General features: G+C 47.7%; 1 protein-coding gene across 1 annotated transcript; it reads left to right on the forward strand.

Moving 5' to 3' along the window:
* The first annotated feature begins 352 nt into the window (after window positions 1–352).
* On the forward strand, window positions 353–9,079 carry LOC119305298 (oligopeptide transporter 1-like). The gene is made up of 6 exons (XM_037581863.1): window positions 353–444; window positions 531–982; window positions 1,076–1,173; window positions 1,304–1,876; window positions 7,844–8,108; window positions 8,266–9,079. Exons 1-6 carry the CDS (start codon window positions 429–431, stop codon window positions 9,070–9,072), a joined length of 2,211 nt encoding a protein of 736 aa, XP_037437760.1. The 5' UTR covers window positions 353–428; the 3' UTR covers window positions 9,073–9,079.
* Window positions 9,080–15,885: the final 6,806 nt, after the last annotated feature.

The raw sequence follows: 15,885 nt of genomic DNA on the forward strand, positions 1-15,885 counted from the left end.
GAGACCTACACTGTACTTATATATACGTGCACCAGCACCCCATCAATACAACGATTATAGTATTGCAAACATCTCTCTACAGTTTTATGCTGTTTGCTCGATAGAGATGCCGAGGGAGCCAGCTGCTGAGTGACAGATAAACAACGGAAAACCCGAAAGGTCACCGACAACTCCGTGTCTTTCAAGCTACAAGGCTACTGCATCTCAGGATCTGAGACCCTACAAACAAGTGAGGTCATGCGAGATTGTTTCTAATAATAGCCAGCCTATTTTAGAAATAGGACACAAAGTGAAACTGAGAAGGTGACTCCTAAACCAAGAGGTTTCAGCAACAGTTAGCCGCATTGCACTGGCGCGTGTCCCCTGGAGGAGACCGCCAACTTTCCGTAGGCCGGGACGGGAGGCCCGAGCCCGGCGAGCACATTCCGATGGCAGAAACCCGCTGTACGTTTGTTCGCAGCGTCGATGCTTCTCCCATGATAAAAATCTTTTGTCCCAGAATGTTACTGCAAATGATAACTGATCTGCAGACGATGCAGAAGAAGAGGTGAACGACCACCCGATCGAGGAGGTCCGGAACACGGTGCCGATCACCGACGACCCGTCGGAGCCGTCCCTGACGATCCGAACATGGGTGCTGGGGATGTCGTCCTGCATGCTTCTGGCCTTCGTCAACGAGTTCTTCATGTACCGGTCCAACCAGCTGAGCATCGGCACCGTGGTGGTGCAGATCGCCACCCTGCCCATCGGCCGGTTCATGGCGTCGGCGCTTCCGGCGAAGCTCATACGCGTCCCGCTCGTCGGCTGGTCCTTCGCCCTCAACCCGGGCCCTTTCAGTCTCAAGGAGCACTGCCTCATCACCATCTTCGCCGGCGCGGGCGCCAGCGGCGTCTATGCCATGAATATCATCGCCATCGTCAAGGTCTTCTATAAGCGGGAGATCAACCCCTACGCGGCCATGCTGCTCGCGCAAACAACCCAGGTGATCCAACATTACCTCGATTTTTCATTCCATCGCCATTGGTTGAATTTTGAGGTCATTTTGGCCAATGTGCGCGGCTCTGTTTAATTTCAGTTGCTTGGGTACGGATGGGCTGGCTTGTTTAGGACGTACCTGGTGGATTCAGCCTACATGTGGTGGCCTCTAAACCTTGTCCAGGTCACCCTGTTCAGGTCAGTACGTACAGTTAGTTATTGAGACTTGAAGCAATGCAATCGTACTGCAATTTGTCTATACAAATGAATGATATATATGGACCAAAACTGGGATGCATGAACATAGATTGTGGTACTGATAATACAGGGCGATGCACGAGGAGGAGAAGAGGACCAAGGGGCAGCTGACACGGCTGCAATTCTTCATCATCGTGTTGGTCTGCAGCTTTGCCTACTACCTGATCCCCAGCTACCTGTTCCCGGCGGCCAGCACCCTCTCGGCGCTCTGCTGGTTCTTCAAGGACTCTGTGACGGCGCAGCAGATCGGCTCCGGCCTCAAGGGCCTCGGCGTCGGCTCCTTCGGCCTCGACTGGAACACCATCGCAGGGTTTATCGGCAACCCGCTCGCCTCCCCGGCGTTCGCCATCTTCAACATCATGGCCGGCTTCTCCCTCGGCAACTATTTAGCAGTGCCGCTCCTCTACTGGACTAACACCTACAATGCCAAGCGGTTCCCCATCGTTTCGTCGCACGTCTTCGACGCTGCCGGGGGCCGCTATGACACCAACCGCATCCTCGACCCCAAGAGCTTCACGCTCAACCTCCATGAGTACAACGCCTACAGCCGCATTAACCTCAGCGTGCTCTTCGCCATCAACTACGGATTCGGCTTCGCTGGCCTCATGTCCACGCTCTCACATGTTGCGCTCTACCATGGCAAGTAAGCTCTTATTCGCTATCTCCTCGCCCTCTATTAACCACCATGTTATTATTACAAGAAATCGGTTAAGAAAAAATAGATCAGATATTGGAGTTCTTTTTTTTTCTCCGGTCCCAAAATAAGTGTCTCAACTTTCATACAACTTTAGTATTTTGGAACGGGGAGTATTTTTTAACTTTTTTTACCCCATACTGTAGCGCATTGTTAAAAGACAATAGTTATACCAGTCACCGAGGACGTTGTGTTTGTGCCACCACGCAAGATAGGAACATGGGCCTTGGTCATTAACTTCATGTTTGTGCCTGGGATCGATGACTCGGAGGCTGTATCTAAACATCTTGTGTCTTGGGTTGGATATGGGTATCATGCAAAACGAAGAAGGTTGGGCTGAGGGGAATGGCGACGTCGATAGTAGCAGCGACAACACTTTAGCAAGAGGGCTAGAGCAGGGAAACCGTGGGGTTGGAGGAAAGTATCTGGTGCTCCCAAAAGTAATATGCTACCATGCAGGGAGAACGGTTATAGAATTACATAGTAGAGGCCCCTGTCCAACACCTTACAGCTTGTTTTATAAGTAGTGTACAATGTCCGATATGAACGTGCTTACTCGGGCTTGCGAGGTCTTTGTATCTATTGATCAGGCCTGCCTTTGTTAGCCGATTTCTAGTTTGCCAAGTCATGGAAAGTTTGTATTGGAGTTGATGATGTGTTCCTGAAAGTCCCCTTGTTTCTTCACTCCTTCCATGTGTGCCACCACGTGAGTTGCACCAAGGCACTCCATGCCTGGCAATGGGGCTTGAAAATTTGCTTCCTTCCTTGAGCCCACCAGTCATGCAACAGGGTCGCCAGAGGGCGTGTACCCATGACCGACGGTAGGCGGCAGAGGTGTAACACAATTCCCCAGAGCTTTGTGGCATCAGAGCAAGTGGGAAGGAGGTGGTGCGCATCCTATGGCTGGTGCCACACATGACGCTGAGTTGATTATGAGGACAAACACTTTGGCCAGGTTGTTCGTCATGAGATATCAACCAAGCCCCCCCCAGCCATGACAATATCCTCAATTTCAAGAGGGGTTTTTAATTTATATATCAGTTGGTTGAAGTCATGCCACTGCGCAACTTTGATTTGGGTCTTGTATGCCGAGGAAGAGGTGGATTGGCTATCAATAGTGCATCTTCATATCACCTAGTTAGGGATGTCACTGAGGTTGATGCACGTGCAACCTAAGTGCCACAGACTTGGTCACGACCTAGAAGGGCATTTTTAGCTTGAGGTGTCTGATCCGATGATTGTCGTTGTTGGATTGTGCCAAGGTGAGGTTCGTCCTGGCACAATGCTACAAAAGGTCCGGGTAGGTCACCTTCAGGCTCGTTGAGTTAAGCCATGTGTATCTCCCTGATCTAAGCACCATCCTGAATAACATATCTGAAGAATGCATTAAATAGGGCTCTGACCTTACTATCGATGATTAGTGGTATCCTGATCCACAACTTGGCCGAATCACTCCAGGAGTACCATATCCATCTCATCTTCAAAGCTATGCTTTGGGCTGCCAGGTTAGTGATTGTCAATTCTCCGATGCTTTTTGGTTGATAGACTACCTTTTGACAAGACATTTGCTCCATTCCATCTTCTATGTTCTCCAAGAAAAATCCCATACAGATCTTGATGATGCTCTTGGCCAACCATATCGGCATGTCCATCAAGAGCATTTCAAAGACCATCATTCCCGATAGCACTTGCTAGACAAGGATAAGTCTTGCATCCACGGAGGTTAGTAACCGGTCTTTCGAGGCTTGTGATCCGACGACAGCATGCCCAAGTAAGTGAAGGGGAACTGCTTGATCTAACATTCCAGATGCAACACCAACACTGGTACATCAATCCCATCACAATAGATTGGGGTTATAGAGCTCTTGTTAGGATTTGTATGCAAGCCATAGACAACGCAAAATGCCTAAAGAATTTTTCACGGTGTCACAACTTCATCTAACTCAGGGTTAATAAAATTCATTGCATCATCCATGCAGATGAACTATATGTATGGCAAGAGTCGAGCTTCGATGGAACTCAACAACTTCACGCTCGTGGCCAATTAAATCGGTGCGGCAAAGCAGTCCATCACGAGCATGGAAATAATGAGGATAGTGGGTCTCTCTTACGGAGACCCCTCCTGTGTTGCACTGAGTTGGGTAATTCCCCATCCAAATCTTTGTGGTTAATGTAGCAAACAAAACGGGATGCAATTGCGACATAATCTGATGAATCCTTTTCCCTCGAGTACCAGTTAAAGGAAGCCCCAAGAAATGGTGTTGAATGCTTTCCCTGGGTCTAGTCTAAAACATTATTGCTGGTGTCTTTCATTGTCTAGATGCCTTTGGGAGGCCTTGGACATAATTGAACTTATCATGCGTAACTCTGCCCTTGATAAACATACTTTGGCTGGGCAGGGTGAGCTCTTTCATCCTCGAGCGAGAATGACATGCCAAGAGCTTTATGAATAGTTTTGTGAAACAACCAATGAGGCCGATTCACATAAATTCCTTCGATGATACTACATCCTCAAACTTGGGCAGCAAAATCATGGTCGGCGAGTTCGGGAGATGTACTTTGACAGTCTATAGCTGTTGTATGGCCAAAAGGGTGGTGAGCAAACCCCTCCAATAAGTGCCAACTTCATTTGTAAAGGGTGTCCCTGAAGCCTCTAGGTCCTAGCACGCAATCATTCTTGATATTGGTTAATATCGCTCACACCTCATCACTAGTAAATGGTTGATCAAGCTCGTCAAATACATCTCCTCAATGCCAATCGCGAAGGCCCATACAATGTGCCCTGCAATTTTATGACCAACCAGCCCCTCAAAAAAATCTGCCATGATGTGCATCTTGTCAGCTTGTTCAGTCTATACGTTGTCATCCAGAATGACATGGTGGATGTGATTCTTGGCATCTAACAGTGTCCTTGGCATGGAAAAATATCACTCTTGCACCCCCTTCTTGATCCATTGCACCCTTGATCTCTACTTGCAGAAGGATCTTTCCATGGCAACCAACCCAAGTAGCTAAATTTTCAGCATTGCATGGAAGGATATTCCATCCTCTAACAAAGACCAATTGTCTAGCACGTGATTCGGTCTTACAAGGTGCTCATTTGTTACTTCATATTTTAGTGCAATGTTGTTTACCACCTTGGAGTTCCATGGTTTCTGGGCCTTAGCGATGCTCCGTAGCTTCTCATCGAGGCGGGAAATCGGGTAGGTAGATGATACTAGCCTTTGTCAGGCCTCCGCCTATAATGAAAGGCGTGACAGGTGGAATGAAGCTCTGCATGGCATGGTGCAGCTCAACAAGAAATAAAAAATTGGCATCATTGTCTTGGGGGGTATACACTTTGACATGAGCAAAAGGGAGGCCATTAGTCGCCATGTGCAATCAAGTAGAATCAATGCAAGAATATTGGGCCACAATGATGCCACCATGGTTGCTTCTGTTGGTGAGTAAGCACATCCAAAGAAGTCTACATCACAATATTGCTTGACCACAACAAGATCAGCCACCACAAATTTAGATTCTTGAAGACATACAAGAAAAACATTATGTTGGAGCACAATCAACCTAACCACTTCTCTCAGGGATGGATTACTTTCTCACATTCCACACCAGAAAGTTGTATTCCATTGGTAACCTGATTGATAAAAGGCGGAGCCGATGGTCAGACGGTTACCTACATGGCCTTGTAGTAGGTTTTGCCAGATTTGGTGAGGGAAGAGAGTGAAAAAATTTGAGCTGGCAATAGAGGATCCTAGAAGGCATTGGCATACATCTCAAGGTGTGTGTCCTCATTCTCCCTTTTCTCGAAAATTTCTAGGACATGCTTAGACATGACCATTTTTCACACCATCCTCATTGGGAAATGCCCTTTTCCTATTTTGGAGCCTATGGCTACACCTAGTAGTGGTTGGAGGAGTCCTAGTAGCCTTCCGGGCCTTGTGATGGGGTGATGACGGAGGCGGTAGTAGCGCGAGTTGGATCAACAATATAATATCTTTGATGAAGCAGACATGTGCGCTATCGTCTATGATGATTGCAATAGGTGTGGTCGATTTATCGGTGCCTAAACCAACAATGTTGGGGGAGATTACATGCCCAAAAGCGTTTAGATAAGGTTTTACTGAGCATGGAGGGGTGCAAGGCTATGCTTGGGGCCTGGCAACCAGCCCCCGGGGCAAGCAATTGTCCACAAATGGTGAATGCTCGCAGGTCCATTGTTGCAAGGACACAGTTGCAGGGACACCAAGGCTCCTCGTTTAACCTCCAAAGTTGAGAATGTGACGGGTGCCAATTCCTTTACCTAGTTTCTGATGATTTGACCATGATTGAGATCCTAAGGAGATAGGGCCAATGATGGACTCCTGATGCACAAGGAGGGAATTGGGGGCCCACAGTGGTGCATCCATGATGATAGGCCTAGGCGAACGTTGGAGCATGTGTGGTAGAGATTCTATCTAGGTCAAGACCGACATAGGAGGCGAAGCACATGCGGTTATAGACTGGGACACATGGTGGGCCTGGCTCACCACCACATTTGGTACCGGGTAGCACCCATGACGTTGTCCACAATGGTGGTAGGATCTTGTAGGTGGGCCCATGATTTGATGCCCATCCAGGTTTTGTTAGGGTCACTGCTAGCTTCTAGAGAAATTGAGACCAAGCCCTCACCAGTTGTGCTAATGCCACTAGGGCAACATGTCGAAATTGTCGGGTAGGTAGCGCCGACACCCCCTTGCAAGACTCCCTCTCTGGTGGGGGTTATGGCGTGTTGGGTACATGGAAAAGACATCGTTGTACTGTCGTGCGCTTCCTTGATGGCGATGGCAAGCCAAGAGCGAGGTGGAGTGGTCGTAGTGGTTGTGAATGTGCTCCGCAAGCCGGGGGTAGTGGCCTTCGTTGAGGGAAGGGGAGTTGAATGTCATCCTCGATGTTGCTATTGCCGAGCGGGCCTTGTCAGTGGTCCACTACTGCTAGCCTCATGGAGTATAAGGTGGCCGCTTGTATGTGGGCAAGTATTGGTGGTGGGTGAAGGAGATTTCGCAGGTGCTACCATCTTCCACACCTCTTAGTGTCGCTGCCCTGCCGGGAAAATGCCACCTACAGATAAAGATGCATGAGTTCAAGGTTTCCGTTCGTGGAAGGTGAGGGTAGTCACTATGGAAATGAGCTAAGGATTGTCGACCCAAGCCTTTACGACAACTTAGGATCTTGTTGTGCGTCTCGGCAGTGACCTGGTAGATCAAGCACTCTGGCAGGATGCCTTGGATGGTGTGAAGTGACCAAGTCTAAGGAGGGATGCCTTCGAGGAAGAGTTGGACGTTGTACGAGATAGCATGGGAGGTGGCCAAGGCGTGCCGACCAATGGTGTATGACGACCATGCGCAGCGACCAGCTCTGAGATGGCATGCCTTTCTCTAACCTATTTTGTCGAATATGGGTCTGGTCTAGTTTTACTTTTTATTTACTTAGTAGCAATCTTAATCTCGTATGAAGTAAAATGCTTGGTGAGCTCAACGCAATCCTCTTGGGAAAATCTGTCCTCAAGGGCCGATGTACCTCAGTGTAATTGCACAGTAGATACTGCGGATCTACGAAAGATCTATTTGTAATAATGAGTAATGTGAACTTTCATTACTTCATTCTCCTCCTGGGCACACAATCATGCTATGTATAAACAATTGTGTCTTTGTTTTTAGTATTTTGCTAGCAAACTTATGGAATAAGATATCTAAATCACTCTATAAAATCCCCTATTCGACCAAATACATTTGCAAAGTATGTTCCTCTAAATGGCGTCTCAATTTCCATCCAGAGAGTAGTAGCTTCCTTGAGTTACTTTGGCATCTAGCTATTTAATATGCCCAACAAATCATCTTTTCTCACTTAGCCTTATAACTTTGAATTTTCATGATGCAGGGAGATTTTTGATCTATGGCGGAAGGCAGCGTCAGAGAAGGGCAAGGAGCATGATGTGCACACCAGGATCATGAAGAGGAACTACAGGTCTGTTCCGCAGTGGTGGTTCCACCTAATGTTGGTCCTCGTGCTGGCTCTGTCATTGTTCACATGCGAGGGTTTCGGAGGACAGTTGCAACTACCGTATTGGGGACTCCTCCTCGCTTGTGCCATCGCCTTAACCTTCACGCTGCCCATCGGCATCATCACTGCAACGACAAATATGGTAAGTTGTGTCAGATGAGTCCACTATGCAAAGTTCTGCAAGCTCTTTGAAAAACAACATTGGTTAAACTAGTACTTGGATTATTTCTTTCTCATAATCTAATGATGGCTATCAAATTGATCTGTAATGATGATCACGGAAATTTTCTTTGGTGCAGCAACCTGGATTAAATATCATCACCGAGCTCATCATCGGGTACCTCTACCCTGGGAAGCCATTGGCCAATGTAGTATTCAAGACATATGGCTACATAAGCATGGGGCAGGCACTAACATTCGTGTCGGATTTCAAGCTTGGGCATTACATGAAGATACCCCCAAGGTCCATGTTCTTAGTGCAATTAGCTGGGACCGTCATAGCGTCAACGGTGCACTTCGTGACTGCGTGGTGCCTGCTAACAATGGTGAAGAACATATGTGACGTTGATGCCCTACCGGAGGGCAGCCCCTGGACGTGTCCAGGAGACGACGTCTTTTACAATGCATCCATCATCTGGGGTGTCGTTGGACCTCTGCGTATGTTTGGACGCCTCGGCAACTACTGGGAGATGAACTACTTCTTCCTCATCGGGATCATTGCACCGGTGCCCATTTGGCTGCTATGTCGTCGGTACCCGCACAACACTTTCCTCAAAAGCATCAATATTCCACTCATCTTCGCTGGCGCCGGTGGACTCCTCCCAGCACGATCTGTAAACTTTGTCATGTGGGGACTCGTAGGCATCATATTCAACCACTTCATATACAAACGATACAAGGCATGGTGGATGAGGCACACCTACGTGCTCGCTGCAGGGATTGATGCCGGTGTCGCATTCATGGGAGTGCTCACATTCATATCGCTAGGCTACTTTGACATATATGGGGTGAGGTGGTGGGGTGGTGTTGCCGATGACCACTGTCCATTGGCGTCATGCCCAACGGCACCAGGAGTAATAGCCAAGGGATGCCCAATTGTCAAGTGACCCTATCGCCAACAACATGTACAGTAATTACGATGATAGAAACTAGGAATTGTTTTCATGTTTCTATGTCATTTACGAATGACAATAAGAACATGTGGAAACATGGTAGACCTAGTCTTTTGTAGTTGTATCTAATTTTATGTAATTTGGACTATTGTGTTTAAGGGGAGCTTTCGTTGACTCAAAATATGGTAGGCATAGTCTTTTGTAGTTGTATCTAACTAGTAGGGTCACCACGCATTTGCGCGGATCAAGTTTACCATAAGAGGCTATTCTGCACACAAAACCTCTTATTATGCTAACACTTTAGAACCACGCGGTACTCCTAAACCGAACCCCATCCCACCCAACTAACCGAACCACAAATAGAGGAAAAGAAAAAGAAAAAATCACTACCCACCCCAGTCACCCCACCTCCCTCCCTCCCCGACCACCTTCTGCTACGGGAGACGCATCGCTGCGCCGTCCCTGACTCTTTCCCCGCCGGCGCCACACCTCCCGGTGCCACGACTCAACCCCACCGACGCCACCTTCCTTGTCCCGGCCCCGCAGCCTCCTTCCCGACGCCGCCGCGCACCGACCGTGCGCAATCCCGGGAACAACCTCCTCAGCTCCCGCGCCTCCCCATGCCTCCGTCCTCGTGGTGCACTATGCGTACCTCTACTCGCCGTTGCACCAGAGTGCGCTGACACACCCTGAGAGGGATTCGAGGGTGGAATCGAGATAGAACAGACGGATCTCACTGGAGGAAGGGGAAAAGTAGTAGCTAGGGTTTGTATTACTGTAAGATATATGATCGTATCATAGAGAATTCTCGAATAACGACATGACTCTTACAGACGGGGGCCGCTAGCTTTATAGCTGAGCTGGCAATGGATGACAGCTATAGTAAAGGAAAAGAAAAGCTACAGTTACAACAAAATGGTATAGTGGTTCGGCGAGCCTTGCGAGCCGTTGGATCCATGGCGATGACTGAGATCGTAGCCGTTCATTAACGGAAGATGTAGAACACTTGTAACTGAAGATGCAGGTCTGACAATGCCCCCGGCTGAGAACGAACTTGTCCTCAAGGAGGTTAGAGGTTGAACCAGCGATCAATGGTGGCCTTGAAGAATGCAGGAAAGTTTTTCTTCATGAAGGCCGCATCTTCCCAAGAAGCTTCATCGGTTTCTAGGACCATCACCGGATCTGTCTGAATCAGGCCATCTGTTTGCACAAGTGGTAAATGAGCACAAGGGACATCTTTGGGTCCTACATGTTTCTTCAACTGGCTGACGTGGAAGACCGGGTGGATGTTGGTGTTGTCCGGCAGTAGCAGGTTGTAGGCTACGTGCCCCACCTTAGCCATGACACGGAAAGGGCCATAGTACTTGCTCTGTAACTTGATATGTGTGCGCAAACCAAAGGCGTTTAGCCGATATGGTTGCATTTTGAGGTAGACCATGTCACCCACTTCCAATGTCCGTTCAGTGTGCTTGCGGTCAGCATATTTTTTCATACGCGCTTGAGCAACAGATAGGTTGCTTTTCAAGTGTTGGAGCAGAGCATCTCTATCAGTAAAGAACTGCAATGCATCAACTGTCAAACTGTCAGGTAAGACATTTTCACAGATGTTGGGGGGTGGAAAACCATAAGCAGCTTCAAACGGTGTCTTCTTGAGAGAGGAATGGTAATATGTATTGTACCAGTACTCAGCCATTGATAAGTGTTTTGCCCACTTCTTAGGTTTGGTGGATGTTAAGTAGCACAAGTAGTTCTCGATGCACTGATTGACTCGCTCTATTTGGCCATCAGATTCTGGATGATAGGCAGAACTATAGCGTAGTTCTGTTCCCATGCCCTTGAATATGTCTGCCACAATTGACTGGTGAAGATACGGTCTCGATCAAGGACTATGGCCAGAGGTGGCCCGTGCAACTTGAGCACATTGTCGATAAACGCCTGGGCCACTGTTTGGACTGTGAAAGGGTGTGAGAAGGGAATGAAATGTGCAAACTTAGACAATCTGTCAACCACAACCATGATCGCATCTTTTCCATTGGATGCTGGTAATCCCTCTATGAAATCCATACTCAGGTGTGTCCAAACCATGTCAGGGAGTTGGAGTGGATCTAGATATCCTGGATAGGAGCAGTTCTCTCCTTTATTTTTCTTGCACACAGGGCATATAGCCACAAACTGGTCAACATCTTGTTTGAGGCCTGGCTAGTAGAAGATTTGTTTGATGCGGTGGTTGTAGCTTTCATACCAGAATGACCACCAAGTGCAGAAGCATGTAGTGCAGTGAGTAGTCTTTGCCTGAGTTCAAGATCTTTACCCACATAGATTTTACCTTTGTGCCTTATGATCCCTGAATGCAAAGTGTTCTGATTAAGGGAGTGATCAGGGGCCAGAAGTAATTTTTCCAAGAGTGTTTGACAGGTGCTGTCCTTAGTGTAGGATTCTTCCATAGCAGAAATCCATTGAGGTGTCACTAGAGATATGGCCATGAGAGTTGTTTTTCTGGAAAGGGCATCAGCAACAATATTTTCTTTGCCCTTCTTATATTGTAGTGTGAAGTTGAATTCCAACAGTTTGAGCATCAATTTGTGTTGGATTCCAGTGGTGATTTTCTGATCAGTCATATACTGCAGACTCTGGTGGTCAGTTTTGATGATGAGGTCATTACCCAAGAAATAATGTCTCCACCTCTTTAATGCAGTAGTGATTGCCAAAGCTTCTTTTTCATATGTGGACAGAGCAACATTTTTGGGACCTAGAGTTGAGCTGTAGTAAGCTATAGGTCTGCCTTGCTGCATCGTTACTGCTCCCAACCCTATTCCAGATGCATCTATTTCCAAAGTGAAAGGTTCAAAGAAATTTGGAAGGGCTAGTACTGGAGCACTGATCATGGCCTGCTTCAAGTTCTGAAAAGCTATGGTTTGTGTTTGTGTCCATTGGAAACTGTCCTTTTTCAGTACATCATGTAGTGGCCTTGCAATTGTGCCAAAACTTTTGACAAATCTTCTATAATAACCACATAGGCCCAGAAATCCTCTAAGCTGTGTTGGTGTAGTGGGTAGTGGCCAATCAGCCACTGCTGCAACCTTGGAGGGGTCAGTAGAGACTCCTTCACTAGTGATTATATGACCCAAGTATTCCACCTTCTGAACTGCAAACACACAATTGGACATTTTTGCAAAGAGCTGGTGTTCTCTCAACAGCCGCAACACTATTTGCAGGTGGGCAATGTGTTCAGACAGTGAATTACTGAAGATTAAGACATCATCAAAGAAAACCAACACAAACTTTCTGAGGTATGGTCCAAAGATACTGTTCATGAGTGCTTGAAAAGTTCCAGGTGCATTAGCCATGCCAAAGGGCATTACCAAGAACTCATAGTGACCAAAGTAAGTTTTGAAAGCTGTTTTGGGTATGTCCTCTTCATGCATTCTTACTTGGTGATAGCCAGATCTGAGGTCCAACTTGGTGAAGTAGGTTGCTCCATGTAGCTCATCAAGTAGATCTTCAATGACAGGTATTGGAAATTTATTTTTGATAGTGGCATCATTCAACTTCCTATAATCAATGCACATTCTCCAGGTACCATCTTTCTTCATGACCAGGATTGCTGGGGAGGAGTAAGGTCTTTCACTGGCTCTTATAATCTTATCTCTGAGCATATCATCAACTTGTCTTTCTAGCTCTATTTTCTGCATGTGGGGCACTCTGTAAGGTCTTGAGTTGGGTGGTTTGGCTTGCTCTTTTAATGGAATTTTATGATCATGGGCTCTCTTGGGAGGTAGGCCTTTTGGTTCTTGAAAAACCTCAGGAAACTGTTGTATAAGTTCTTCCACTTGTGGAGGAACAGTGGTGTTTTTAGGTTTCTTCAGAGTAATGCCTCTGATAAGTTGTAGCACATAGCCAGGGGCTCCTGCTGACATAAGTTTATCCACTTCAGCAGCTTCAATTGAAGTAGCATCAGCTAAGGTGTCACAAGCCCTGATAGTGACATGAGTGAATTTCTCTTTCATGACTGTAATCTATCTAGGATTGTAATGAAAGGAAACAAGACTGTGTCTGGCCATCCAGTCACTGCCCAACACTATATCATGTCCAGGAAGATCCAGTACCCTGAATTGTTGCTCAAATTTAGTGTCCCCTGCCATGAAGGTGGTTGTGGGAACAAAAGATCCAGACCATAGTGTCCCTCCTCCTACTACAGTGACAGCTCTGGAGGTGTCTTTGAGAATTGTGCAATTAGTGGATAATGCAAATTGGAGACTGATGAAAGTGGAGTTGCTGCCTGAATCCAGTAAAGCTATGCCTTGTTTCCCCCCAATCTGTACCAGGATGGAAATGGTGTTAACATTGTCAGACTGCATGGCTTGTGCAGATATTGTCATGCAGTGTTCCTCAGTCTCTGGCTGTTCTTCTAGTTCGGGTTCTTCTAAAACTTCATCTTCTTTTTGTTGCTCAGTTGGTTCTTCACCAGTGAGTACATTTAAGACATGTGCTAGTTTACATTTGTGTCCATGAAACCACACATCTCCACATCTCCAGCATTTTCCAGGTTCTCTTGCCCTTTGATTTACCGCTGCTGGTTTGGGTTCAGTAGTTTTGTCAGGAAGAACAGTGTGAGTTTTCTGATAATTGCCAGAGCTCTTGCCAATACTGGAATATGTGCCATAGGGATTTTGCTCAGACTGTCCCTTCTCTAAGTCCACTGCCAACCAGTAAGCCTCAGTCAGAGATGAGGGCCTCAATGGCCGCTCTTGAAATTTTATATGAGAGCAAAGTCCATTTACATAGCACCCAACAAACCAACTTTCGTCCATAATGGGGTTTTCATCTTGTACTTCTGCCATCAGCTCCTCAAACTGATCTGTGTAATCAGACACTGTGAGTGTGTTTTGTTTCAGATTGGTAAACTTCTCTGTCAGGTAGTAAGAGCTGGCTGAAGAGAACCGTCGGAGAATGTCCTCGCAGAATTGTGCCCAGGTGAGTTGCTTTTTGAGTATGCCAGAGCGGCGTAGACAAATGTCTGCCTTGCCCACTATGTATAGTTGAGCCAAACTGACCTTGAACTCTGGTGGTGCACCTGCCATCTGGAAGTATTTTTCGCACTGTCGAATCCAACCGGCTAGGTTTTCACCATCAAAACAAGGGAAGTCCATGTGAGGGCCCTTGGTAATACTCTTCAGGAATTGAGTACGCATTTCTTGCTCGTACTGTTTCTGAAAATCTTCCCAACCTTGTCGCACTGGAGGTGGCTGAAAGTTGTGGAAGCTGGGAGTGCGTGCAGTCTTGTAGGCCACTATAGGTGTGGCATTTCCAGAAGGAACTTCGAGAGCAATGTTTGCCCCATAGCCAGGAGGAACAGAAGGCCTAGGGACCTGGATTGGTGCAAGGTTTGGAGGGATTTGTGCAGCTACCTGACGGGTTTTAGCTTGCTCAAGTGCCAGACTTTTCCGCAGTTCCTCTGTGAGTGGCCCGTCCTCTGGTGCACTGATTTCCTTGTTCGCTTGCTGCTGTTCAGTAGGTGGTTGGCCTGGTTGTGTCGATGTGGAAGCATTTGTAACTGTCAGGGATTTGAGCACATCTGCCATGGCCGCGAGCTGTGTATTCAGAGATGATACCGCTTTTTGGACCCCATCCATTACCGAAACCATGGTTTCCTGCTTGAGGCCGATGCCGTGTACATCCTTTCGCAGGACATCAACTTCGTCTCTAAGCTCTGCGGTCTCATCGCGATGTTGCAGAAATGCTCCTTTCATGGCCAAGAGTTTAGCTACCTCAGATTCGTCGAGGCTATCCTTCCCACGCCCCATCTCGGTGAAGTCGTTCAGTGGGGAATTTTACCTCCAAGGCGAGTCGGGAACCAAATCCGAACGCTTACCCTGCCGCCGCCAAATGAGATCGCCACCGGAACAACACCGCACACCGCACGACCTAGAATTTTACTGAGTGAGCGATGTGCTCAAACAACCACTCGGGCTCGACGCGCTGCCGTCGAATGGGTCTACCGCCACCTGCGCTGCCAACGCCACTACCAACGCCACCGGTACTGCTGCTGCCGACGAAAAAGGGAGGGAAAGGTGGGAATTCACCGTCGCAACTCTGATCTGTTGCGCCGCCGAGGAAAACCTACGCTCTGGATACCAATTGTCACACCCTGAGTGGGATTCGAGGGTGGAATCGAGATAGGACAGACGGATCTCACTGGAGGAAGGGGAAAAGTAGTATCTAGGGTTTGTATTACTGTAAGATATATGATTGTATCATAGAGAATTCTCGAATAATGGCATGACTCTTACAGACGGGGGACGCTAGCTTTATAGTTGAGCTGGCAATGGATGATAGCTATAGTAACGGAAAACAAAAGCTACAATTACAACGAAATGGTATAGTGGTTCGGCGAGCCTTGCGAGCCGTTGGATCGTTGGCGATGACTGAGATCGTAGCCGTTTGTTAACTGAAGAGTAGAACACTTGTAACTGAAGATGCAGGTCTGAGATGCGCGAGGATCCTCTGACTGGACCAGGCAACCATGGCATCCCCTGCCCTCCCCTGCGCTTGATCCGACTGGATCCAGCCCTGTCACACCTCCCAGTTGACCAGACCGAGCGCCAAATGGCCCGACTGCGCCCGATCCGGACTGCCTGCATCCTCCCTCGTCGGCGTCAACCTCCTCTAACCTCCGCGCTCCTCGGACCACAACTAACTCCTCCACGTGTCCCTCCCTCCTCCGCTCGCGACAACGAAAAACTATCGGCGGCCAAAGACAACGACCAGACCATAAATCCTGGTAAGTACACTGACACCTCTTCTGCG

The sequence above is a fragment of the Triticum dicoccoides genome, chromosome 5B, assembly GCF_002162155.2.
Source record: "Triticum dicoccoides isolate Atlit2015 ecotype Zavitan chromosome 5B, WEW_v2.0, whole genome shotgun sequence".
Classification (NCBI taxonomy): Eukaryota; Viridiplantae; Streptophyta; class Magnoliopsida; order Poales; family Poaceae; genus Triticum; species Triticum dicoccoides.